The 26,371-nt window shown below is 54.3% G+C and overlaps 1 protein-coding gene across 6 annotated transcripts; it reads left to right on the top strand.

The window, feature by feature from the left end:
• The first annotated feature begins 278 nt into the window (after nt 1-278).
• Nucleotides 279-25,168, top strand: ATP8B3 (ATPase phospholipid transporting 8B3). Of its 6 annotated transcripts, none has more exons than XM_027471800.3 (28): nt 279-680; nt 7,480-7,561; nt 8,146-8,237; nt 8,651-8,764; nt 9,711-9,809; nt 10,275-10,336; nt 11,009-11,081; nt 11,173-11,243; nt 11,820-11,902; nt 12,496-12,654; nt 13,180-13,268; nt 13,382-13,575; nt 14,256-14,464; nt 15,358-15,392; nt 15,814-15,970; nt 16,400-16,588; nt 17,029-17,141; nt 17,495-17,659; nt 17,991-18,102; nt 18,391-18,466; nt 18,858-18,996; nt 19,632-19,899; nt 20,297-20,520; nt 21,112-21,195; nt 21,396-21,635; nt 21,926-22,064; nt 22,385-22,515; nt 23,116-25,168. In XM_027471800.3, the coding sequence occupies exons 2-28, from the start codon at nt 7,507-7,509 to the stop codon at nt 23,347-23,349; spliced, it is 3,606 nt and encodes a 1,201-aa protein (XP_027327601.2). In that variant the 5' UTR covers nt 279-680; nt 7,480-7,506; the 3' UTR covers nt 23,350-25,168. The 6 variants fall into 6 exon arrangements, 5 of the variants coding, with proteins under 5 accessions (XP_027327601.2, XP_071885289.1, XP_071885288.1 ...); XM_072029185.1 differs by lacking the exon at nt 279-680 and adding an exon at nt 2,838-3,221; XM_072029187.1 differs by lacking the exons at nt 279-680; nt 21,112-21,195 and adding an exon at nt 2,836-3,221.
• The last annotated feature ends 1,203 nt before the right edge of the window (nt 25,169-26,371 follow it).

Here is a 26,371-nt window from a genome sequence, read left to right as displayed (position 1 = left end):
AGTCACTCCCCGTATGGCCTGGACCCCCCAAAGTGCCCTGCAGTGCCCAGACACGGAGGTCCCCTGTTCTCAGCCCTAAATCCGGAGCCAGGTAGGGTGACACCGATGTCCCTGCAGGGATCGGGGCAGCAGGGGCTGGTGGTGGCCGAGGAACCGGGTCACCTCCTGCCCTGCTGTGGCTGTGGCCGGGAGTGGAGGAGGAGGAGGAAGAGGAGGGTGCGGGCACCGTGCCGGAAGGAGGGTGCTGCCGACAGGTTGTGCAGGTTTGGGGGGGAGATTTTGGGTGGTGCAGGCGGTTGCTGGGTGCCGCGGGCGTCGCGTGCTCCTGCCACCGCCCTGCATGGGGCAGCCCCGGTGCCCGCAAACTCTGGAGGGCCGTGGCAGGGGCCGGACGCAGCCGTGCCCAGGGCCGGTGCCGCGATGCCATCGCACGGTGACGGCCCCCGTGGGCACAGCTGCTGGGGGTTGAATCGGAACTGAAGTTTGGGGCAGGATCTGCGTTAACCAGAGCCTGGGCAGGTGCTGACTTGAGGCTGCTGCAGGCTGAGGAACAACCCCTGTGCCGCAGGGGAACTTCCCAAAATTATTTTCTCCGTGCAAACGGGGCCCGGCAGCTGCTCGGCCGTTTGGAGAAGGGCACCCGGAGCTGCTCGCTCTGCCCGAGGCAACCACGAGTGGAGGTAAGAACAAGGCTTGAAGCTTCAGCTCCCCTCTGCCCGTGCATGGGTTGCTGCCACTGCAGGGCAGCCCTGGGGCTGGGGGGTCCCCTGTGCCCAGCGGGGGGGACGCATCGGGAGGGTGACCGCAGCGCACGGGTGTCCCTGTGCCCCAGCGCTGCGCTGTGCACAGCTTCCCAGCACTTGCTTAATTGCCTCTGGGGGGGTCCAGCTAATTGCAGGGAGCGATTGATTGGTAAAAATGTCATCTTTGCCAGCTGCTGTTACTAGGGTGACCTCGGCCGTTGTCCCTCGGCGCTATTGGTGCCCATGGTGGCCCGAAATCACCCGCCACGTGTCCCTGCGGGGGTGTCAGGGCAGGATGTGGAAAGCCCTTTCCTTCCTCTGGATTCTGCCCAACCGTGGCCAGAAGCAAGGGTGCAAACTGGGGGGACGCGGAGGCTTGGGGACAGGCTTGTCCCCACCATGTCCCCGTGGCCGCTGGCCTGTCCCAGCAGTGGCTCTTTCGGGTCTCCGGAGCTGTGCGTGCCCTGGTGCTGAGCTGCAGGTGGGAGCGCCAGCTCTGAGCCTGGAGCCAGTGAGAAAGGGAGGCTGCATGGGGGGGAAAAATGGAGATTTTTTTTGGTGGGGTTAAGAGAGCAAGCAGGGAGCTGTCACAGGGAGGTCGCTTCGGAGCGGGGCCGTGCAGTGCAGCCAGCGCGTGGGCAAATGGGAGAGTCCCGGGGTGAAAGGAGAGTGGCAGGGACAGGGCAGCAGATGGGGGACTGCAGAAAAAGGCTGAAATGCTGAATTTTGTCTTGGGTGCTGCTCCAGGGCCTTGGGAGCCACCAGGAATGGCTGTGCTGCTGGAGGAGCTGCTGGTGAGAGTGGGTGTGAAGGCAAGTGATGGGCCTGGGGGGCAGGAAGGGAGAAATTCCTTCCTGTTCGTGGAGAGGGGCTGGTGATGTGCTAGTTCAGGGCTGCAGAACTGCCCAAAATCTCTGTCTGGGCTAGCTCCTCGAGGGTTGAGCACCTCCAAGGATGGAGATTGCCCCTCAATGCTCCTGTCACTGATGCTTTTTGCAACCCCCAACCACAATTTCCCCTCCCTCCAGCTGCTGCTGTGTTCCTTCCCCATGGGGCCCAGTCCAAGCAGCTCGGGGACCGTGCCCATCGCCAGCCTCGCTCAGGCAGGAGAGCAGCCTTGGGGGACAGGAGGATGCTGCTGTGCTGGGGTGTGTTAAACAGCACGTGTAACACGGGAAGGCACGGCCGGGCACGCTCACCCATGGTTTTATCCGGCATGGCTTCACCCCCAAGCTCAGCAAACCCTGTCAGCACAGAGCATGAATCACACCGGGGTTGCCTCACTGCGTTCAGTCAGCGGTGCTGGGAAGGGGCCAGGCTGTGCCTGCACAGAGGGGCTGGGAGAAGAGGTCTGAGAGCGGAGCAGCTCCTGGGAAGCGTGAATCACTGGCCCTGCACTGTGCCAGAGTGGTGCCAGGCGCTCACCGCCACTTCCCTGCCCACTGCTATGGTGCCTGACCTGTTTTTTTGCAGCACCGGGACAGCCCCGTGGCTTTATTTCTAAATGCTGTGTGATGATACTCACCAAATTGGGGTGGGAAATGGCAATAAGCTGTTAATTTGGCTCAGCTCACAGCAGTCATTCGGTGAGCCTTTCCCCTCCCTTTCCAGCAGGTGAGGAGCATCGGGATGGGTTTATGTCACCCCAGACAGGGATGTGCCCAAATTAGCCCTGGCCACGCAGGCTGGGTGCTGGGCTGTGTCACCCAGTGCACGGCAGGGACGTGGGGACACAGGGACAGTGTGGATGTGTTGTTTATGGACCTCAGACGAGTTCTTCGTGGCTGCACTATAAATGCTTTATGGACTGCTAGCCTAGCACTTGCTTAATCACCTCCAGGTTTCTGTGGTTAATTGCAGCGAGCAATTAATCTAATGATGGCTAATGCAGGACCACCACAGTGGGGTATTTCTGTTGGTGTGCTGGAGAACCAGCCCCAGCCCCAGGATGAGGCTTTGAGGGGGACATGGGATCCATGGGACTGGCTCTCCCCTCGGGGATGCTCTCTGGGGTTGGTGTTACTGAGCTGCCCCAAAGAGCTGATTTTTATCCTCTCCCCTCTTCCAGGGATCTGAAACTCCACCTCCCATCCCCAGGGTCACGCCTGGCCCCTGCTTCTTCCCCGCTCTTCATGGAGCAGTGGAGCCGGTGCCAAACCTGGGGTCTCGGAGGGACTGGGGCACTCCCAGTGAAACCAGTCTCCCCAGTCCAGTGCCATCCTGCCCCCCATGCGTGCTCGCTGCCCGAACACCCCCGTGCTTTGCCCTTGCATCCTCGGCTGTGGTTTGGAGGGTGCTGACGCTTCCCTGGAGCAGGAGGTGCTGGGGCTGAGCTGTGCAGGCTGGATCCGTGCCAGGGCCAGGCGGGTCCCCAGGGAGCCCAGCACCGGAGGTGTGGCGGGGGCTGTCCCATGGCCCCACTGGGCAGGGCGGTGGCAGCCACAGCTGGCAGCAGGGCCACGGGCAGGATCGGTGCAGGTACGGGGGAGCCTGGGGGAGTGTGGCACAGCCTCTCCTTCTGCTTTTTCCCTATTCTTCTCCCCTTGAGCCCCCCTTCATCCTGCCTGCTCTGGGCACCTACCCGTGGGTGCTGCCGGCACTGGGTGGGTGCCGGGGGGCTTGTGGCTGGCGGGTGCTCTACTGGGGGCTGCGTCTGTCCCTGTGGACCCTGGGGAGAGGGGGGAGCCCCCTTCTAAGAGCACTTTTTTCCTTTCTTGGCTGCTGGGCAGAGGGGAAGATTTGGGGTTCTCCTGGACCGGGATGGGGACAGGGACCGGGATGGGGACAGGGATGCTGCATTTTCCCATGGGGTTGGATCAAAGCAGCAGGCAGGTGGAATAATAGGGTGAGCAAGCAGTCTGTGGAAGGAGATTTACGGCCTGGGCATGTCTGGGAAGCCCCCAGAGGCTTTCCTGGGCTGGATCTGGCCACGGTGCGGGGGTGTTTCCGCCCAGTGTGATAAGCATGAGCTGGCTGCTGCCAGGCATCTTCATCCACTTGCTCATCGCACGGCGTCACCCATGGGACAGGGCATCTCTGGCTTGTTTTAACCCTATTTAACCAGCAGCATGTTTTAAACCTATGTATTTATATATATATATATTTATTGTTTTAAGCATTCCTGCAGGGGCCCCCATGTATGGGGCTCAGTGGGACCATGCCCAGCAGTGGGCAGACTCTGGTCTGACACAGTCACCCTACTTTGCTGAGCCTCCTCCAGAAATACAGGCACCCCAGGCAGCTGAAACCCAAATGTGATTAATTCTGGTTAAAATCTGAATGTGTGCGCTGGGATTAATCACCCTGTTTTGAGCCTGTGGGAACCATGGAGCTGGAGAAGCCCCTGGTGCTCCGGGAACGGGGCGATGCTGGGGGTGCTGGTGGGCAAGTGGGGACCTCCCAGGGCTGTGGGATCGGGGTCCCGTGGGGGCAGAACACCAGCTGGGGCCCCTCAGGGATGTGGCTGTTGGGTAAACAAGCTCAGCAATGCTGAGGCTGCTTGCGGCAGCGCCCACGATCCGGCAGAGGTGAGGTCCCCGGCGGGTTGGCACCAAGACCCTCACCCCCTTGTTGTCCCGAGGGGACGTGAGGTTCCCAGGGAGATCCTTTGGCATCTTGGCCAGGAGGTGGCTCGCCCTCGATGAAAAGCAAAGTTGCCAAAACACGGAAAGTCAGGGAGACAACTTAAGCAGATGCTTGATTTAAAACCACAGATTTCTTTAAAATGGAAAATTCAGGTCAGCTGAAGCTGACACCATGCTGTCATTTTTTCCCTTAAGCACTGCTGGAGCTCTTTTTTTTTTTTTTTTTTTGGGGGGGGGGGGAGGGGAGAGGGGAGAGCAGGCAGGGAAGAAACACAACCAGAAACCCCCAGTTCTGGCCGGTGGCTGCTGTGGGTCTGACAGACGCTCGCATGGAAGCAAGCACTTTTCATACTAACACCTGTGCTGACCAAAGCAACAACCAAACATTTATGGGGCCATTTCAGAGGCAAAACCATCACAAAATGTGTTGTACGGCCCTGTAACGGGGGGCTAGGGCACTTCAGCCCCTGACAGTCATCTCCACGTGTTTCACTCTCCCAAGCCAGTCCCATTTGGTCAGTGCCTCTTCCCATTTTAAATCTGGTTTATTTGTGTTCATCCATGCAAACCTCCACTAGCCCAAAAGTACAGTTTGGGGTGAGAAAGCCCTGCTTCTTGCCCTGGGCAAAGCGCCGTGTCTTGTCAGCATGAAGCAGCCTCGCTTTGCTGATTTGCAGCTGCATTTTGCTGCTGAGACCCCGGGGACAGGCAGGACCGGCCGTTCCCCACCAGGTCAGAGCGCCGGCAGCTGGTGGAGCTTCCCGTGGGCTCGTTAATCGCTGTCAGTGCAGCCAGAGGCTGTCTTCTGCCTTTGGCCATCTCCAGCCCTTTCTTGCCCCACGATGGAGCTCGTGCTCAGGTTTGCCACCTGCCCTGGCACCCGATTAATGCTTGTTCCCACATGCCCAAGGTGTAATTTTTATTTTCAGTTATCAATGTGAGCTCGCTGCTGGTACCTCTTTGGAGCTGTTTCTGCTGTGCTTTGAATCAGTTTTTTTTTTTGTTTTTTTTTTTTTTCCCCCTTTTTTTGGCCTTTCCCCTGCTGTTAAGGCTTGGATGCAGGGGTTGTTTTCCAGATTGTCTGTGCACGGTGCTCAGCTCCCCAGAGGTCCCCACATCTGCCAACTGCTAGTTCTTAATTAGCTGCACCTTCATTTGGCATCATCCAGGAGCACGGGTCCTCTGGAGCCGAGGAGCAGAGCATGGAAGGGGTAACAGCAATCATTAGGTGGTACCAGGGGGCTTGTGCACGTGGAGACGTGGTGGACATCCACCTTCAGGCCTGATCCTGAGCGCAGAGGCACCTCCTGCAGGGACGGCCAGCAGCAGAGCTGAGGTCTTCCAGTGTTTTTTGGTGAGACTCGAGGCAGCGTGGACTTAGACTCTTGATCAAAGCAATCACACGTTTTGTTGGTTTGGAGGCAGCAAGCCCAAGCAAACACCTTGGCATTCATCTCTGCCAGCCTCAGCTTTCATGCCGATGTCCTGGAGCAAGGAGCCAGGAGATGCTGTGAGTGATGGGTCAGGGTCCCAAGGGCCCTACCAGGGGTTAACGGCCTCAGCTGGCTGCCAGAGCCGATCCTGACCTGCCTGCTGACTCCTGGGCTCTGGACCTGCCTCATCACCACAAACCTGCCTGCAGAGCCGGGCTCAGGGCTGATCCTGGCTGCCATTCCTGGGTCTGCTGGGGACCGCAGGGTGGGCTCGGGCTGGTGAGGACCTTGCTGTGCCTCCCTTGTCTCTTTGCAACATGATGTAGCCCTGGCTATTTGCAGGGGAAAACGTCCCCAGCTGACAGCATCGTGGCTATGAGTGTTCAGCTTCAGGGAGGAAGGTGGGAGCTCTGCATCTCTCTGTGTCAAATCCTTCGCCACCTTATTTTACCCAAACCAAGTGGAAATAGCTGGGCTGGGCACTCGGTTCCCATTCTGTGCAGGAATCTCATCTCTCCAGGCATCCCCACTCTTCCTGCTCCCTCTTACAGGAGGGTGTTGGAGCTGTGGGACTTTGCACGAGTGTCCCACCCACCACGTGCAGCAGCTCTTCTCTGCAGCATCTTCCTCCTCAGTCATGCTGTGAAAATGTTGATGGGCCCCAAATGTGCTGACTCTACAGGTGCAATTTAGGATTCAACTACAAATGCAGTCTTTAGTGGTAAAGAAGGATGATGTGGATAAGACTTATTTTTGGCCAAGCTCTTGGACATGGGCAAAACCTGGAGCTGAAGTGCTGCCCATGTTTGGGGCCTCCTTGACCCGGGGTGAGGTGGCAGTGCTGGAGATGCTGGTGTCACCCGAGAGCATCTCAGGGCAGCGGTGTGTGTCAGGGCCAGCTGATAGCAAGTTTGCCTTGTACCAGGAGGAGTGACGGGGAGAGGAGTAGCCACTTAGTGAAAGAATGGGAAAAAAAGAAGTGATCAAAGGTATGAGATAAGAAATAATGGCAGGGACAGACTTCTGTGTAGGATTATTTAATAATAAGGTAATTAAAGCTTTACACCTCACTGGCTTCTTTCATGTAAGGATCACAAAGCACTTCACAAACATTAATTAATCTTCCCTAACATCCCTGCAGGGGAGGTCACTGAGCTACTGAGCGTAAGGAAAATTCTTGTCGTTGATGAAGGTGGTTGCTCCCTCGGCATGACGGATGCTTGGGTGCGATGGCAGGATGGGGAGAATTTCTCCTCTGTGCTGTTGACTTCAATGATTTCTCACAACTTCCTCGGAGAGAAAATTTTTGGGTTGTCACAGGCAGCTGGGACTGGGCAAGATGGGTCCGAAAGAGGCTCCACACCACGTTGGATCTTAGCTGTTGCTGGTCCTGCAAAAGGCAAGGAAAAGGAAATCAGGTTTCAAAGAGAGAAGGAAGTTTTCTCATAACAAATATTCAGCCTGACACCCCCCTTCTGTGGCATTCAAGTGGCCACTGAGGACCTCATGTCAATATTGAGGGTGTAATTTTAACTCTCTGGAATAGTAAAAAGATCTCTGTTAATTTGCAGCTTCAGGGAAGTCATCCTGCTGTGCTCAGAAATATCCCTTCTGTGTGATGTCCTGCCCTGGAGGGGCGAAGCCCCCAGCTTTAGAGCCTTCAGGTGGGCCCATGTTGTTGTTGCTCAGCATTGCAAATATTTTTGTGCTTGTTCCTAGGTCCAGTTTGTTCCTAGAAGTGCCAGCATGGATGACCGTGACCCAGCCTCAGGCTGCCTGCATGAGAAAAAGAAGCTGCCAGGTCAGCATGCAATGAGTGTGGCTTGGGGTTTTTCTTTATTTAGAGGTGGTTGAGTATAGGACAGGGGATGTGAGGTGGGGAAAATGTCCAGGGGGAATGGTCTGGGAGGATAGGCCATCAGTTGGGGTGCAGGAGCTGGGGAACATGGCTGTGGTGTCCTGTGTTTGGTGCTATCTGCACTGGGATAGCAGAAAATGAAATGGGAGGGGAACAAACAGCTTTAATAATAGCAAGAATTGTGCCTGGAGGAGTCATTCACCTGCCCTGATTATTCACTGTTAAACCAAAACCTGAGCACAAATGCTTACCCTGAGGCTCCAAGGGGAAGCGTGGGCAGCAGTCCTACACCTCTGGAAACTTCTGTTCTCCTGCCTGTTCTGTCCACTCCATAAACCCAGCTGTCCCCAAGACCCAGCTCTGTCCCACCTACGCTTGTCTGCTCCCAAGGTGTCACTGCATTATGGAAAGCCCATCTCAGCACAAGTATGTCACCAGGAGCCCAGTGACACCAAAACAGGTCCTCCTGTCCCTGGAGGCCAGCAGTTGGTGGCCAGGGCCTGGCTGATGACCGCTTGCTTTTCCAGCTTTCACCTGGGAAGTGAGGGCCAACAACAGAAGTTACCATATGCAGTTCAAGAAGAAATTTGCCTTCTGCTTGACCAAGAAGAAGTATGCGGTGAGTCAGATTGTGCCAGTCCTGGGCCATTTCTCTACCAGCTCCTGATGCCCTGAGCTGGTGGTGGTCAGGGGGTGACCTGACAGAGGTGCCATAGCGATCCCCAGTAGGATGGAGAGTCACAAACATAATCCACAATGAAGAGGAAGGGCAGCCCTTTGCCCTAAATGCCCTCTGGAGCTCTGAGACAAGGAGCAGAACTGTATGAAGGTCAATTTTTAGTCTGATGATCAAATCAAAAGAAAGATTTATGAAAAAAGTTTGGATTGAACAAAAACATGGTTTTTTTTTTTTTTTTCAGAGCTAAATAACAAGCATTTTGTTGGGGATCAGTTAGATAAGTTACAGATGATCAGAGGCACAATATTTTGTTTCAGTTTTAAGTCACATAACCTTTTTTTTTTTATTGGAAGGGCAATGCCATTAAGACAGCCAAGTACAACATCCTGACCTTCCTGCCGCTGAACCTTTATGAGCAGTTCCACCGAATGGCCAATGTCTACTTTGTCTTTGTCATCCTCTTACAGGTGAGATGAACACCAAGGTAAAAGCTCCTGTGTGAGAGGCTGTCCAGCTAAGGAGGGTTGGCTGGTGTTCAGAGTAGGGGTCTGCCTGACAGGGTACTTGGGTTCCCGTCTCCAACCTTTCTAGAGGACCACTGTGGGATCTCAACCTGTTACTTCTCCTGGGCTTTCTATTTGGTTAGATGCAGCCCTAAAATATGCAACTATATCCACTGAGCCATCTCATTCATTATGAGAAACAATTCTTCTGTGTGAGGAGCAAAAGGAAGATCTGTGTCTCACAAGATCAGTTGCTGAGACCAGGACAAACTCATATACCCTCCAGGCATTTGAGGTATGACTGCAGAGCAGGTAAGGGATTAAGGAAGCACGGTTCACAGCAAAAGCCAGTAGACGAAAGTCCTGTTGGTGCATGGAGGTGAATCAGATGTTGAAGGAATATCATTCAAGAGGTTACATGGTGCTTTGAGAGCTTTTCACAATGACAGTAGCCTCATTATTTAAGATTATTTTCTGCAGTTAGTTCACACAATTTTGGTACGTCTGGTTTTCTTCACTAGAGCTGAAGTCAGTTCTTCTTTTGCACTGACAGTATAAAATGGTGTCAAACATACTGGGTTTCAGTGGTGTTCATTGCCTTTTGGGAATTCTGAGGGGCTTAAAATATTCATTATTTGGCTATTTTGGGTTATTTTAAACTGGTTGGGTTTGGATATAAGCTAAGATCACATAGACAATTCCTAAACAAAACTCCTACTCTCCTCGCTCAGTGATCCACATAAAAAGAGGTAGAAATTTAACAAAGCAGTTCTGTGTAGACAGAGATGCTAATTTGATTCATTTTAGGTTCCAGCCATCCTTGGGCACTGCCTAGGGAGGAGAGTTGAGACCTAAAGTGTCCTAAGGAGGGATGAAAGTTTTGCAGTGAGGTACCGTTCTTCTTCCACAGACCATTCCTGAGATCTCCACGCTGCCCTGGTACACCCTGCTGTTCCCCCTGAGCTGTCTTCTCACCATCCGAGCCCTACGAGACCTGATCGATGACATTGTGAGTATGGGCTGGAGGGAGGCTGGGAGTATTGGGCACAGTTACTGGGGAGCAGGTCAGCAGGAAGGATCCCTTTGCTCTGGGGTGAACTGGAAAGTTTGGGAGATGCCATCATTTGAGGTACCATCAGCTCTACCATGTCCAAAGTGCTTTGTTCCCTTTGAAAGGATGTGACCAGACAGTTGCTTTCCTTTAAGACTTGGAGTCCCACCTCTGTTATCCTGTAATCTTTAATATCCCAGCCAATGGCTATATTCCCAATTTGGTCCCCAGAAATATCTTGGGGGATTTCTGCCTCTTTATTCATCAGAATACATCTTCAAATTGCTTCAAAAAGCAGATTTTGTCCCAGGACTGAGAAACCCAGAGATTATGACATTTAAGAAGGTTGTTTTCATAGAACAAGAAAGTCTGACGTGCCCTATACCTTTCTTTTGGCTTCTTGTTTTGCTTGCCTTTGTGCAGGGCCGTCACCAAAGTGACAGAAACATCAACAACAGGCCATGTGAAATCCTGTCTGGGAAGAGGTGAGGGGCTTTGGGGAGCTTTACCTGTGTTTTCTTTACCATCTTGCAGTAAATATGTGTGGAACAATGGATCATCATGGTGCTGAGCACCCTTGGATGTAGCAGTTATGAAAGGTTTTGATGGGACCATGCCTGACCCTGCAAACTAGCACCACTCCCCAGAATCTGTTGAAGGTCCAGGTGTTTCCCTGTAGGGATGATCATATCCCTTCACAGACGACAGGTCTAAGAAGCATTGGTTTGCTGTGATAAGCTGGGAGGAGAGTTTTCCAGCCACAGAATTTCCTCCAGGTCTTCACAGCTAACCCATTGCTGCATTTCTGCTAAACTCTGACCTAGCAAAAGAACTGGTCCAGGGAAGGACCAGCATTTCCCACCAGGTGCCAGGGCTGGGAGTCAATGCCTCCAATAGGTACATGGGATATTGACAAATGGGTCCCATGCCATTCTCAGTGCTCATCTGTGCTTTGGTCACACAAATAGGAAGCCACCATGATGGCAGAGGAACCAACAATTTGCAGCCCCAGTTCATGAAAGAAGCTGGGGCAGACAGGCTGGTCCAGAGGGCAGAAACAGTATTTGCCTTGCTATGATCCATGTTCCCACTGCCCCATGAAGGTAAAGCACAGCCTCCAGGTCTGCAATGTCCGTATTTTCCCCTAAATTCTTCAGCTTCCGCTGGCAGAAATGGTGTGACATCTGCGTTGGGGACATCGTCCGCCTGCGCAAGGAAAGCTTCGTCCCGGTGAGTGATGCCCTGGGACCAGCAGTGTGCTTGGGCAGGGTATCGTCAAGGAGAGGCTCAGCTGGGTGCTCTTTTCCCTTTGCTCTCCAAGGCCGACATGCTCTTGCTGTGCAGCTCTGAGCCCAGCAGCCTGTGCTACGTGGAGACCGCCGACATCGATGGGTGAGGAGGGTGGCAGGAGATGTCCCAGCTGAAGCCTCCAGCCTTGGGGACCACCAGCACCTGGGGGGGGGCATACTGGGAAGGCCCAAGTCCAGCAGAAATCAAGGCACTGGGGGGCTCCTCCAAAAGCTAAACCTATAGACACTGCAGAAATGCAATTAAAACCCTAATCTTGGGCCCCACATTTCAAAAATGAAGGGCCAAGAAATTTCTGAGGCAACAGTCTGGGGCCTGTGCAGAGCTGGGGAAAACCCCGAGTCCTGCATGAAGCAGCTCGTGACCTTGGGTCTGTTTCATCATCCCCCAGTTCCCCTCGGCTGCATGGGGACACTGCCTGCCTGTCTGCAGGGTGATTTAATGACAGGGTCTCGGGGCCAGGCCTTTCTCCCTGCATGAGTGCTTGATGCCTGCCATGATAGGTCCCTATCTCGCTCTCCATCGCCAAGCACTACTGTCACTCATGTAATCGCCCGATAATTAATGGCAGCCTCTGTCCCATGGGTCTGACAGCAGAATTAACAACTCTGTCACCCTGCAGGGTTGTTTCAGTTTTCCCTCCCTGGTTCTCGTTTGCAGGGAAACGAACCTGAAGTTCAGGCAGGCCCTTCCAGTCACCCACCGGGAGCTGACGAGCGAGGGCAGCGTGGCCGCCTTTGACGGTGAGCCCCCTGCACAGGCCAGGATGTGTCTGTCCCCCTGGGATCACACCCGTGTGGCCTCGGAAGGTCTCCATGCTCCTGTTGGCCTCACGCTGTCCCCTGGGGCACCAAGTGCCACCACTCCACCAGGAGGCTGCGCGTGTCCCTGCCACAAGGCTGGAGGCTGGCTCTAGCTGCAGGCCCTTGCATGGAGGCCATTCCCCAGCAGCGTGGTTCTGCAATGGGGTTGTGCACCTTTCCCCCCTACCTTGGCTTCTGTTTTCCCTACCAGAATCGAGCACTTAGTTCCCAAACTTGAGTTCAGACCCTGGATTTTTTCCCTTTGGTGCTCCATAAGATGGTGTTTGGGGCTTTGGGAATGAAGGGGATTGTGTCCAATTTTCTATCCCCCTGTGGTCCCTGGGCTGAGCGCCCTCCTAGCACTGAAGGTGGGCGCTCCAGCTCAGCCAGCCTTAACCTGAGTCACCCATACAACAACCACACTAGAGAAATCTCAATTTCCCCTCTTCTCTGGAGGGGACAGGCACGGGGAGGAGAGGAAGGACCCCATGTTTCCCCCAAAGCCAACACCTGCATCGTATCCTCTGATCAAGGGAGGGTGACCTGTGAGGAGCCCAACAGCCGCATGCACAGCTTCACCGGCACGCTGCAGTGGCGGGGTGAGACGTACTCGCTTGACAGTGAAAGGATCTTGCTGCGAGGCTGCAAGCTTCGCAACACCAACTTTTGCTACGGCTTAGTCATCTACGCAGGTGAGTGTCCAGGTCGGGGGGAGGAGGGGGCAAGAAACATCCAGGGCCCCAGGGATTTTAAGCTGCCCAAGTGCTTTCAGTGTCAGGAGGTCCTGTTCTCTGCTGATGCAAAGTAAACAGACCACCAGGACTTGCTGCAGTAAACAGACCACCAAAAGTTTCTCCCAAGATTTCCTGGTGTTGGTCTCACTGGTAGGCAGGTGATGTGGTGGTTCCAAACATCCCCCTGTTCCAGGTTATATTTCACCTGCATCACGTCCTGGCTCCACTTCACTTTATTGCCTCCTTCACAGACAGCTCAGACAGCTGAGAACTTGGCCACGGATAACTCCAGGCAGAGAGGAGGGTTGAGCGCTGGTATAAGCAGCACTTTGAGTGTGCAGACGTGGCTTCATTATCCACTGATCAAGGGACATGGTCCTCTGAACCCTTTAGAGCCAGGGAGGAAAGCAGCATCTCTTAGCTGCAAGGTGACATTCTGGGGACTGTGGACTTGTTTTTACTTCTAAAATGTTTCTCGCACAGGATTTGATTCCAAAATTATGAGGAACTGTGGAAAGATCAAGCGGAAGAAAACCAAGCTGGACCGCATGATGGACCGGCTGGTGATCATAGTAAGTGCAGTGTGAACACACAGTTAGATGAGACAGACAGACCAGCAGAGCCCATAGAAAAGGCTGGTGGGCTCTGTGTGATGTGGTGCTCTCATCCTGGTTCCCCATCTCAGATCTTCCTGGTGCTGTTGGCCATGTCATTGTGCCTCGCCATTGCCTCCGGGTTCTGGGCCAAGACGTTCCAGGAGAAGCACACCTACCTCTCTGCTCTCTACAAACACACTGCTCCTGCCAAGCAGGCCTTCTTCAGCTTCTGGGGATTCGCAATCCTCCTGAGCATCATCATACCCATGTCCATGTATATAACGTAAGAACGACAGAGATTGCAAACAATCAGCAATCAGCACCCTTCTCCCTGCCCTTGGCCCTCGTCTGGCACCTTGGATTTTAGCCACAAAATGGGGATGCATGCAAAGTCCATCTGAGCAAGTTGTTTCCGTGTGTTCCATTGGCTGTAAGAGGGTATGGGTGGAATAAAAACATTGATAACATGCTTTGAGGTCTCCTCAGAGGAAAGCCGGAAAAGAGATGTAAAGACATGATGTACTGATGTTGGAAACTGGGGCCAGACTGAAGAGGACAGACTGATAAAGGAGGTGTTTCCCCATGGAGCAGCAGCGGGGTGGGGAAGAGAAGGGCACAGGCATTACAAGCAGGCGCTAATCACAACTTGTGCAGGGAAAAGCCCTTGACAAACTTTTAGACCCTTCACCAAATCTCCACATCTATGAATTTTGACATCAAGGACCAGATTTCCAGAGGAGTCCAGCTGCCTGGGACCCAGTGGGCTCCCTGTCTGGTGTGATGTGCCTTCTGGAAACCTGGCCACCAACAAAAACTTGCTTATCCCCAGCTCAGAGCAGCAGGACCCAGGCAGGCAGTTTGTCTCTGCCCTTTTTCCCCGAGGCAGATCCCCAAGTCCCCCTGGGCTGTGAGTAATGCATTCTCCTTCCCTGGTGTAAGCTTTCTTCCATTCTCACTCCATAGGTTTGAATTCATCTATCTGGTGAACAGCTTCTTTATCAACTGGGACTTGGAAATGTATTATGCTGTCAAGGACATTCCAGCAAAGGCCAGAAGCACCAGCCTCAATGACCAGCTTGGCCAGATTGAATACATCTTCTCAGACAAGACTGGCACCTTGACACAAAATATTATGAGCTTCAAGAAATGCTGCATTAATGGGACTGTCTACGGTAACTTTTATTGGTAACAAGTTTGTGGGGACTCCTGAGTGAGGTAGACCTTGAATTTAGGCTGCTTTGGTTCTTTCCTCTCCTCCTGGCTTCCTAGGAAGCTTGGGGCATGTGGGTGGATCTTGGTGGTCTGGTGTGTGGGCTGAAGACACTGTTTCCAAGTCTCTGGGTACTGTGAGACTCTTGGGTGACCTATGGTGGAGGTAGAGAAGTCATCCTTCCTTTTATGTTGTTTCTTTATGGCGAATGCATGTAATGATCTTTTTCCTTTTTTTTTTTTTTTTTTTTTTTTTTTTTCTTTTCCCTTAGAATCCTAAGAACTGCCAAGTCCTTCCTTCACTTATTGCTCCATTTATTTGAGTTCTTGGCTGCCTTTTGGGGGCTGTCACGGTGCTTAATTAGTGAAAGCAGTGAGGGCTAGAGCTTTAGTATGGAGCTCCTTTTTCCTGAGATACTTAACAACCACTTGAGACAAATGGATAGTGACAAAAGCAAAGAGAAGGGAAAAAAAATCTAGCAAAGTTTTTAAGCAGGCATAAAAACAGTTTTTCTCCGTCTGATGCATCATGTTGCACCTCTGATGGCAGCATCGCCATAATCCTTCCAGTCTCCTGGGAAATGTGGATGAAAGCCAGACCTGCATTTTTAACAGGAAAAACATATAGTTTGAACAGTCTGAACTGTCCAAGAGCCAAATAAGTCAAATGTGGATGTCCTAATGGAGCGTGGCTCACAATGGACAGACACCAAGCAGGTGCTGAAAATCTTTCCTTTCTTGCCAGTGTTTTTGGCCAGCAAAAGAAGCAGTTCATTGTAGAAATAACTGCTTGAAGCCCTTGCTTGTCATGCTCCCTGCCAGCTCTCTAGTAACTGAATTATTTTTATTTTGGCAGGTTTGGGTACGGGCCGTGAGAACAAACAGCCATTGGTACGTAATTCCCCTCTCCTGCGTAACTTAGGGCCAAACACTGCTCATCACCGGGGCCAAAGCCGTAGCAGTTACTGGTTATGGCAGCAGCAGGAGATGCCTTTTGCTGTGGAGCACGGCTTTCTGACAACTGTGGTACCCTCCTGTGAGATGGAGGGATGTGCTTCCTTGTGCTGGCGGGTTTGCTGCTCCTCAGCTGCTGGTAAAGGACAAGGGAACAGGGTTATAGAACGCTGCCGATCTGATTTTTCTAGCCTTTTAATACTCATCCCCTTAGTGTCGGCAGCAGAAAGCAAGGTTTCTGACTTGGATCAGACCATGCCAGCACAGGGTTGCTGTATCTCACCCTAGCAACACCCCCACGGCAAGCCTTGCAGGGTGGCCCCATTCTTGGTGTCTCAGCTGCCCGTGTCTCTTGCAGGGGTCAGGGCTGACCTGGAGCCACCGTGGGGAGAAGATGTCGGACTCCAACGATGTGGCACTACTGGAAGCTGCTCGGCGAGACAGTGACCCTGTGCTGAGGGAGTTCCTGCGGTTGCTGGCCCTCTGCCACACCGTCATGGTGGAGGAGAGAGGCGGTGGGTCGGCTGCGCTGTCAGCTCTGTGTGGGGTCCAGCTCCCCTGCAGGGCACAGGGGGGCTGTGGTGGCTTTTCCACCACATGGCAAAGCTCTGCTGTGGTGAGGAGAAGGTGCCCTGAGAGCCTGGGGATGCTTTGGGGCAGTCTTAGCATCAGCCTCTGGCCCAGACGTGGGCATTTTGGGGTTGTTTTAAAACCACATAGTTGGAGCAGATGCGCAGGGAGGATAATCCATCCCTGTCTGGACACTTACCACCCAAGGAGCAGAAGAAAAGAGACAAGAGGGGCTGAGATTCCTTAGCTTGGTGGCTTGGACTTCAGGCTCTCCATAGATAATGTTGGTGCTGGGCAAGAACGAGGTGTTTCAGGTGTGTAAGAGACTCTCGGATGGGATTTTCCTTTTCCCAAGCCTTGCTCCTATTCCACAGACCAGCTAGTTTATCAGGCGGCTTCACCAGATGAAGAAGCACTGGTGCTGGCAGCCAGGGACTTGGGATATGTCTTCCTATCCCGAACACAAGACACCATCACCATCAGTGAGCTGGGAGTGAAGAGGACCTACGAAGTGCTGGCCATGCTGGACTTCAACAGTGATCGCAAGAGGATGTCTGTCCTGGGTGAGCGGGTTGGGGTGTCTCAGGGGGACCTTCCCTACCTACAGAGGGTCCCCTCCTTTCTCAGCCCTACAGGGGGTGGCACCAGGGTGGCTGCAATTGATGGCAGCTGGCACAGGAACTCCAGTCATCTCTGTGGTTTTGCTTGCCCTGATGTCTTGGTGAAGGCAATAGAGAAGGGTATGAGCAGCTGAGAGAGCAAGTAAAGCAGGGCCCAGAGGAGGTGTGTAAGGAAGTGACAGCCCTCGAGGCCTGGTTCTGCCTCATGGTGATGTAGATCTGGAGAAATTCCTGTGCTTCCTGTGACTGTGGGTACCAAACCACCAGTGTCACCTGTGGTGCCTCCTGCAGCACAGCCAGGTTGGCCTGTGTCCCCGGGGCCCTATGTGGGGATGGCAATCCCCAGATGGGGTGGCAGCTCCTTGTCCTTCCCCTCCTTCCAGTGCGAGACCCCCAGGGCACAATCCGGCTCTACACCAAAGGGGCTGACACCGTGATCCTGGAGCGACTGCGCAGCCGAGGGCCCAGTGAGACCTTCACCGAGAGGGCGCTGGATGTGAGTCCCTCACCAGCCAGGGGTGGGATGGGCTGGTCCCCGCTGCTGGCTTTGGGTTGGGTGCCCCGGGGTCTCCTGCTGCTCTCCTCCCACTCTGGCTTCAGAAGCTGGCTCTTCCTTGCTCCCTTCTGCTCTAGGAGCTCCACCTGCATGTGGGACAGGGGCTAAGAGGGCATCAAATCCACCCTTGGGATTCTGCACGGGCTGGTTGCATCACTGGGGATGACAGTGGGTGGGGGGACAGCCAGTGCCCAGAGAAGACCCTCAAACCCTGGTGGGTCTCCAGCTCTGACCATGGGGACACTGAGTCGTCCCGGTCAAGGCAAGGGAACCACAATGTCTCGTCCCTGTAGCGCTTTGCAGAGGAGACCCTGAGGACTTTATGCCTGGCCAGCAAGGTGGTGAGTGAGGCTGAGTACTGCGAGTGGAGCCGGAGGCACCAGGAGGCCAGCATCCTGTTGCAGGACCGCGTGTGGCAGCTGGACAGCCTGTACGAAGAGATGGAGCAGAACCTGGAGGTGGGATGAAGTTGGGGATTAGGAAGAAGCACCTGCACTGGTCCCCACAGCCCATGAAGGGCAGGAGGGTGGAGTTCAGCTATGTGGGGTGATGGGGTGTTCAGCCCAACACCCACATCCTGGGTAGGAGGGCAGGTAGAGATACCCCCAGGGTGACTTTGTGACATGCCAGTAGACACCCAGATGGAAACCTGCTGGGTCATGTCCACCCATGGGAAGGAGTGTGCAGGGACACAGGACCTCTGGTTGGATCCAGGGGTAATTCTCACCTCTGTATCTTGCCCTGGCACCCTACCCCACGTCATGACACCCCCTTAAACCTTCCTTCCAGCTGCTTGGGGTCACAGCCATTGAGGACAAGTTGCAAGATGGAGTTCCTGAGACCATCCAGCTGCTGAAACTGGGCAACATTAAAGTGTGGGTGCTGACGGGAGACAAACAAGGTCAGTGGAGGCAGCCAACACATTTCAGCTTCTCCCCAAGCCAGGGCCAGAGAATGGATGAGACCCTGGGAGGAGGCAACAAACAGACCCTGCTGTTGCCTTTACTATACAACAACAGCATGTCCTAGATCATGTCACCCAGGGGAAACTGAGGCAGGGGAAGCCATCTGCATGTTGGCATAGAGCTGGAGCAGAGCCCCAGCATCTGCTGCCCACCCAGGGCTGAGGTACCCCAGAGCGGGGGCTGGGACAGGGGGGCACAACAGGCCACTGATGCCCATGTTGCAGAGACAGCAATGAACATCGGCTATGCATGCAAGCTGCTCACAGATGACATGGAGATCCTGGAGGAGAAGGAAGTAAGGTGAGTCTTCATGACCTTCTAGCTCAGGACATCAGGTTGGTGGGGGCACGTGGCTTGTCCATGCTGAACACACTCACTCTTCTCCATCCCAGCCCGGATGGCCATGGCCATCACTATCTGCTAATGCCTTCTCAGTTCTCCCCATCTGTTTATGCCCCTCTAGCTCTCTTCTTGGCAAGATTTGGCCAGAAAGTGCTTAGCCTGGTTCTCTTGCCTCCAAAGCACATGGGCCAGGGCTGATTTCTGATATCAGGGAGCCCCATCTCTGTCCCCCCTGTTCCCACCACTGGGTACCAGCCCCTTCTCTCTGGAGCTGGCTTTGAGATGGCAAAGGCAAACCATGCTCCTTTGCCAAAGCCACTCAGTGTGCCCAATGTCCCCTCCTACACAGCGAGATCCTCGAGGCTCACAGGGTGACAAACAGCCGCAGCAGCAGCAGGAAAGCCCCCGGTAGCGGCCGCCTCTCCCAGCAGCACCCAGGGACTTCATGCCACAAGAAGAGAGCTCTCATCATCAGTGGGGACTTCCTGGTAAGGTGGCACTTGGAAGGCACCCCTGCTCCTGTCCTTGATGGCAGATGGTTGTTTCTGCCCCAGGGCTATCAAAACATTTGGTGGCACCAGCACTTGGAGGAGGGGACACCTCTCCTGCACAGGGTGGGTGGGAAAAGCCACAGGAACCCTGTTCTGGGCTGGGAAATGGACGATGGAGGAGGAGATGACCTCACACCAATTGCTTGGTGTTGGGGGGTTTCAGCCACACATGTCCAGCTGGTCTGCTGGTGGGTGATATCTTGCTCTGCTGGTCATTACTGGGACAAACTGGTCTCATGGTCATAGTACCTAATGCAAGACAAACTCGGAGAAAATGGGTTGTTTTTCTGAGCTTCAAGAGCATCACTGAGACACTGGGGACCCTCACACTGTGACATCTCTGGTGGTCTTTGGAAAAAGTCAGCTCTGAATGTTATCCTCCTTCCTTGCCCATGTTTGTGCCCCTACAACTGAGGGGATGCAGAGGTGCATTTGTACCTGCCCAAAACTTGTGTGAATGTGCAGGAGCTGAGACCAGCCCCACCCATCCCTGCTTGTGGGAGAGCCCTTGGGCTCCATCCCTCTGTGCTGGCCACGGCAGGAGGCCCCAACCACGTGTGCTCTCTCCTAAGGACAAAATCCTTCACACGGGAGAGGTGCTGATGAAGAAGGAGGGGCGGCTGTGGCAGTGGCTGCCTTGCCGTGGGGCCACGGACCCGCAGGAGCAGGGCAGCCTGGTGGAGAAGGCCTTCGTGGACCTGGCCACCAGCTGCCAGGCCGTGATCTGCTGCAGGGTCACCCCCAAGCAGAAGGCCCTCATCGTGCAGCTGGTGAAGAAGCACAAGAAGGCCACCACGCTGGCCATCGGGGATGGGGCCAACGATGTCAACATGATCAAAAGTGAGGCGGGGGGCTGTGGTAGAACCGGGTTTTGGCCAGCATGGCCCTCTGATGGGGGTGGGGTGTCCCAGTCCCCAATGTGGCTGTGCTGGGGGGGGGGAAGAAGCAAAAGGCATGAGGCCAGGACCAGCCTGGGGCAGAAGCAGGGCCCCACTTGCTTTGGCAGTGGAGATGGCTTGAAGTTTCTTCAAACCCCAGCCTGGGCAACTGGCAAAGAACTCCCTGCCCCTCCAGCAGCCCCTGATATAGGGCTGCTACTTGCCCAGCTTTGCCTGGCGTCACTCCTGCAGCTGTGGGACACACAGGAGGGCTTTTCCCCTTTGCCTATTGCTTCTGGATTCCCCCTCTGTCCAAACATCGCAAAGGGCTCCCCAAAAACCTCCCGCGTCCTCCGCAGCTGCTGACATTGGGGTGGGCATCAGCGGGCTGGAGGGCATGCAAGCCGTGCAGTGCAGCGACTACGCCCTGGCACAGTTCTCCTACCTGCAGCGCCTCCTGCTCGTCCACGGCCGCTGGGCTTATCTCCGCATCTGCAAGTTCCTCCGCTACTTCTTCTACAAGACTTTTGCCGGTCTCATGGCCCAGGTCTGGTTCGCTTTCCACAGCGGATTCACGGCTCAGGTGAGGGCTGCTGCTGGTGTGCTGGGAGCGTATCGGCAGGGACACATCCATTCTGTGGATGTCCACAATTCACCTGCTGGGGACCCGGTGCAGATTTCATGCCTGGTACCACCCAATGGGCACATGTCCCCGTCACCACCCTGGTCTCCTTTCTCCCTGGATTTTTGGGGTAGCCGGTTAATTGTGTTTGGGATGGTTTGATTGGGAAAAGCACCCTGAGGAGCTTCAGGGTGTCCTTGGAGGCAGTGGCAGCTCTTGTGAGCAACAGCTCAACCTTACACAGATGTAGGGAAAGATGCCACTTGCCTTAATCTATTTTCCCCCAAAATGGAAGCTTTTACTTGTGGTCAAGTCATGCTGATGACCTTTGTCCCTCATGATGTGGCTTCAGCCCCCTGACCCTGCAGCACAGTCCCACGGACCTGCAGAGCACTGAGGGCAACCCAGGGCTGATGCAGAGTTCAGAACAAGTCCATAGGGCTTTCCCTGGGGTTTGGATGTGAGACTTACACCTTCCATAGTGCCTGGGCATCCTTTCTGAGTCTTTCCATAGCAGCACTGAACTCACAGACACTTTATTCTCCCTTCTAGCCTCTGTATGAGGGCTGGTTCCTTGCGCTCTACAACGTCTTCTACACTGCCCACCCTGTGCTTTCTGTGGGCATTCTGGAGCAGGTATGGGTTCCCTGGGCTGCAACCAGCCCCTGTACCTGGAGGCTGCATCCTCAGCCCAGCAGTAGGCTGGATTCCAGTTCCCCACCCCTCTGGGACAAGCAGGTGGAGGACGCGCTGCAAATCTCCCAAAGGGTGTCACGAGTGGGGTAGCCCAATCCTGATGGGGAGGGTGATGCTTAGCACCTTCCTTGTCCCAGCAGGACGTGAGTGCCAAGAAGAGCCTGGAGTTCCCTGAGCTCTATGCCATCGGGCAGCAAGATGAGCTCTTCAACTACCGCATCTTTGGCGTGACGCTCCTGCATGGTGTCAGCACCTCACTTGCCAGCTTCTATATCGCACTCTGGGCCTTCAAGGACTGTGTCGGCAGCAAAGTTGTGGGTGACTACGAGTCCTTTTCGGTCACGGTGGCCACCTCGGCTTTGCTGTCAGTCCTCGTGGAGGTGAGCACCGGTCTGCCCTTCCCTATGCTGATCTCTGGTGCCTGAGTTGGGAATGGGTGGAGTGTGGTGGCACTGGAGGCTGCTGGCAAGGACGTGGGATTGAAGGCCACCAAACCAAATGGCACATGGGTTGTGAGACAGATGGACCCTAGGCACGTTCCAACACTGCCCAGTGTGGCTGGGGGACAATCCCCCAGGAGACTGGGGAGGAATTAGAGACAAGTGTCCAAATGAAAGGGGGTTCCCCCAGCCTCCATGAGGCACTGTGTGCTCTGCCGTTGCCCCTGCAGATCATCCTGGACACCAAGCACTGGACGGCGTTGTCCTTCCTGATGGTCACAGCCAGCCTGCTGCTCTTCTGCCTCTTCTCCTACTTGACGCAGAGCATCGATGCCTTCAGGATAGCCCCTGCCATCTTCCGCTTCCCAGGTGGGATACCCCAAGCATCCCTGCACATTGTTCCCTCCTGGAGCCAGGGGAACCCAGCCTGGACTCAGTGCTAGCGGCTGCTCCCCACATTGTAGATCACGGTTTCTCTTGCCTAGATCACATCCCTTGGCCTGATCCTCCTGCTTTATGGTCCCAGGGGTCAAACTTGCTGGCTCTTGATCTTGCTGTGTTGATTTCTGACTCTAGTTTAGGAGCCATCTTCTCTTTAGACCCCTCAGCACCTTTGTGGGTGGGGGCCTGTTCCTTCCCCATTGTTCCCCCTCTCCTTTCCACCTCCACTGCTTGACCATTGCCCACAGATGCCAGCCAGAACGCCCTGACAGATCCCTACGTCCTGCTCGTGGTCCTGCTGTCCCTGGTGGTGAACACCGTTCCCTCGCTCACCGTCCGCTCGTACCACGCCATCACAGGCAGACGCAGCATCCAGCAGGTGAGGGCTCTGGGGAGGAGGATGTGCCTCTGACCAGCACGAGTCTGGGGCTGGCAAGGAGGTTGCTGGTGCTGGGGAGGGTGAGGATCCCTAGGGAAGCCACCAGGGCCATGTCACCTCTGCTTGATGGCACCACAGCTGGTGGACACCCTGCTCTCAGGACACTGGTGCTCAAGTCCGGTTCCATGGCCCTCTCCCTGAGTCAGTTCATGAGGAGGAGGCTGTGGGCAGGCTGCTCCAGCTTCTGGAGAAGGTCTGCTTCTGCCTGCAGGCAGGAATTGGCCTCCAGAACTCCCAGGTTAGGAGGCACCAGGTCTGGTTCATGTCCCACTGCTGCCCCCTATAGCCTTGGGTCCATCTCCATCCATGTATCATCCCTTCCTGGTGGTACAGAGGGGATTGTGCTCCAGAGCTCTGTGAGCTTCAGAGACGCTCAAGAAGATCCCCACCCTACAGACCCTCCCCAAGAGGCTTGGGCCATGGTGGAGCTGGGAGCCAAACCCCATCTCGATGGAGGGCGTCTCTGCTTTGTACCCACCTTCAGGGCGAGAGCTTGGCCAGGAGGTGCCCACAGCCCTGATGTCCCCTTTCTCCTTGCAGAAGATCTGCTCAAAGGCCAGGCGTGAGCCGGAGCCCTCAGTGGAGCTGCGTGCCCATGTCCACCGTGGCTCTTTCCGCCGCCGCTCCAGCTATGCCTTCTCCCACCAGGAGGGCTACGCCGGCCTCATCACCCGCGGGGACAGCCTGCGCACCAAGGGCACCCGTGCCACCGGGGGTCTCCATCCCCAGGGAGCAGCCCCACCTTCACCCTCCTGCCATGGCCCCTCGCCATAGCCAACCTGGCCATGTCCTGCTGGGGCAGGGGGGCTTCCTTCTCCTGGGGGCTTTTTAATCCAAGTTGGATGGGTTTGTTGCATGGGCAGCCCCTGTGGTCTGCTGCAGGACCCTGGGGCTTGTCCCATCAGCAGCTCCATCTCCTGCACCAACTCCGTGGCTTCACCGGAGCCTGGAAAACTGTGAAAAGTAGTCATCAGCTGGTGGACCGTGCAGGTGTTCTTTTCTTACCCCTCCACATCTTTGCAATCTCCGCATGAGATGCACACAGCAGTGCCTCAGCCCACAGCAGTGCTGTGCCCTTCGTGCCATGTCCCGTCCCATCCCTGCCACATCCTGCTCCCCAGGACCGATGTCCCCATCCTGGGGACAGCTGTGGCCCCACAATGTTTGCTGCAAAACCTCCAAAGCTCCCAGCAGAGCTGGTGTGGCCAGGGACCATGCACAGCCCAAGGGATGCTGCAGAGCAGGCACCTGCGTGCATGTCCTGAAGTGCCACCGCTCAGGGACAGCAGCAGCTGCTGGGAAAGTGTGTGAACAACTGACTGGTGACTGGATCACCTCGTTTTTTATTCTTATTTTTTAATTAAAAGGACTCTGGCTTTCCTCTCCTCTCCTATAACTCTCTGCTGTGCTACCAGCAAATTTTCTAGGAAGAAAGCTGCGAAGTAAGGGGCTGCAGGTGTCCCTTGGTGTGTGCAGGCAGCTCTCTGGCACTCACCAATGCTTGTGCCATGGCACAATGCATGGTAGGAAGAGATAATCAAGTAAATATCAAAAAATATCAGCCTTAGGGTTTTGGACCTGCTTCCAGCACACGACTTGATGTGTTTGTTTAACAAGTGCTTTGGTCTCATCTGCACTGAATTTATGAGAATTAAAGTGTTTCCTTTGGGCTCTGGCCAGGAGGGTGCTGGGTCGTGCCAAGAGAGAAATAAATGGATCTGAGGCTTTCTGTGGGAAAGCTCTTGCCCCTGCAGGTATGTGCTGGGAAATCCCAGGGAGCAACTTCTCCCAGTTGGTTGGGGATGCTCCCCAAATCTGCACCCAGATGCTCATGGAGGGCAGTTGGGCTGCCTGATATGGGGCTGGGCTGGGTTCTCCTGGGCCAAGCTCTGTGTTCCTCGCTGACATCGATCCCTCTCCTCTGCGGAGCATGGAGCAGTCAGAAGGGAACCGACCCATGTGCTTCACTGCACAAGTGCAAGGAAAAGCAACAAAAGAATGTAGAAAAGGAACACAGGTTTCCCTCCCCAGGCGGGATGAAAAATTCCCCCATGTGCAAATTGCTGAAAGCAAAAAGGATTCACTCCCTGCCCATCTCTGAGTGTGGACACATGTAAGTGCTCCAGCAAATCGTCCCGGGGGCTGTGGGTGCAGCCTCGGCAGCATGACCAGGACCCTTGTGCCAGTGCGGGACACGCACACCAGGGTGAATGACTAGAAAATAATTTATTGAAGAAACAGAAAGCTGCAGAAATACAACACAGTCATGACGAGTAGAGGATGAACAAATAGAGATTTTTTTTCTCTTTTAAAACCTGTTGACAGGCTGGAGTAAAGTTTCCTGGTAATTTCCCCTGCATAAGTCATTGCAAAGAACAAGGAACAAACTCCAGAGCACACAGCACAGTTTGGATAAAGTGCCTGACACATAAGACTTTTTTTTGTCTTTTTTTTTTTTTTTTTTCTTTTTTAGCATTTGTAAATAGCTTAAACAAATATAATTGCAAGACACAGAGGAGTAACAATTGCATTTTGCTGTAGAGTAAAACCTATCCCATGAGATTAACAATGAAGCAGCAGCAAAAAATAAAAATGAAATCCAATTTAGTTAGAAGGAAAAAGTCATTTAAAAACTCAGGGATGCAGCCCCCAGACCACACGGGATGGCGTGAGTGTTGCCTATTGCTATGCAGAAAAATGAGCAATGCTTTCTCAAGGTGGCTGGACTGGCAAGCCCGGCACTGTGGGTTCTTCCTGGCCAGGATTAATTCAGCTTGACTTCTTGTTTTCCTTTAGAAATTTAAGAGGTGGAAAGAAAGAAAAAAAAAAGTTTGTTTTTCTTTACATTTTTAATTTCCTCTCTTTAAAAACCATGAACAAAGAAATACGCAAAAGGAACTGAAGCATCCGTATGTCCAGCCCCAGCCCCAGCTCCAGCGCCTCTTTTGCTGCAGGTGTCCTCTGAGACAAGGGAAAAGGAGCCAATTTCACACCAGGGATGCACGGTGCTGATGTTCCCACGGTCCTGGGCTGCTTTGGTGTAGCCTCCAAAAGCAGACCCCAGTGCACACCCAGGGTTTGCACCTGGGAATTGGGCAGCGCGGCTCGGCTGCTCTTGGCTGCACGCTGTCCCCATCGCCCTCCCGATCAGCCCCAGGGCTGGATGTGCCCATGGGTTTCAGCTCTGATCAGGAAGAGGCACTGCAAAAAAGGACCTCACCCCAATGCTCCCAGGCTTGGCATGGAGAAGTGCGCGCTCCTGGCCCACTCTGTGCTGGTGTCCCATCATCAGAGGCATCGTTAGAGCTGGGAAAGCTCAGCTCTGGCTGTGTTATAATGGAATATCTACGCCTAAAGCCTAGCTTTGAGGCCCCACGAGCCCTGTGCTCCTTCCAGTGAGCCTGGAGACCTTGCTGCACTGCTGGGAATTTAGTGATTTATTTATTTGTTTTTGGCACATGCAAAAGCCAACAGTGAAGACCAAAGGGGAAAACCAGCCTGAGGCTTCACAAGTAACGAAATGACCCCAATCCCTGAAAACTTCCACAAGTGGAATAGGGCACGATCGCTGGACTGAACCATGGGGCTCAGTGGGGCAAGAGGTCCCGGGCTCCCTCCTCTTCCTTGCCCTCCATCAGCAGTCGGAGCCCCAGGCTTTGCTCCCCGATGGTCCCCACCGGGCAGGAGCTGTTCTCGTTGTCCTCTGAGGTGCCCCATGGGGCCTCGGTTCTGCTCCTGTTCCCCACAGCACAAAAATGCCTTTTGGGGCAACCCTGGTCCAGAGAATTGTCTTTAG

This window comes from Anas platyrhynchos, chromosome 29 (genome assembly GCF_047663525.1).
Source record: "Anas platyrhynchos isolate ZD024472 breed Pekin duck chromosome 29, IASCAAS_PekinDuck_T2T, whole genome shotgun sequence".
Classification (NCBI taxonomy): Eukaryota; Metazoa; Chordata; class Aves; order Anseriformes; family Anatidae; genus Anas; species Anas platyrhynchos.
Note: the sequence above shows the minus strand (reverse complement) of the source record. Positions and strands in the feature narration are given on the sequence as shown.

Excerpts from the sequence above, each read along its gene's own strand:
- ATP8B3 (XM_072029185.1), top strand. The coding sequence starts at position 2,973 with ATGCGTGCTCGCTGCCCGAACACCCCCGTGCTTTGCCCTTGCATCCTC. Across the intron at positions 3,222-7,479 it reads CACGGGCAGGATCGGTGCAG|GTCCAGTTTGTTCCTAGAAG; the intron begins GTACGGGGGAGC and ends GCTTGTTCCTAG. Across the intron at positions 18,103-18,390 it reads GCTGACGGGAGACAAACAAG|AGACAGCAATGAACATCGGC; the intron begins GTCAGTGGAGGC and ends CCCATGTTGCAG.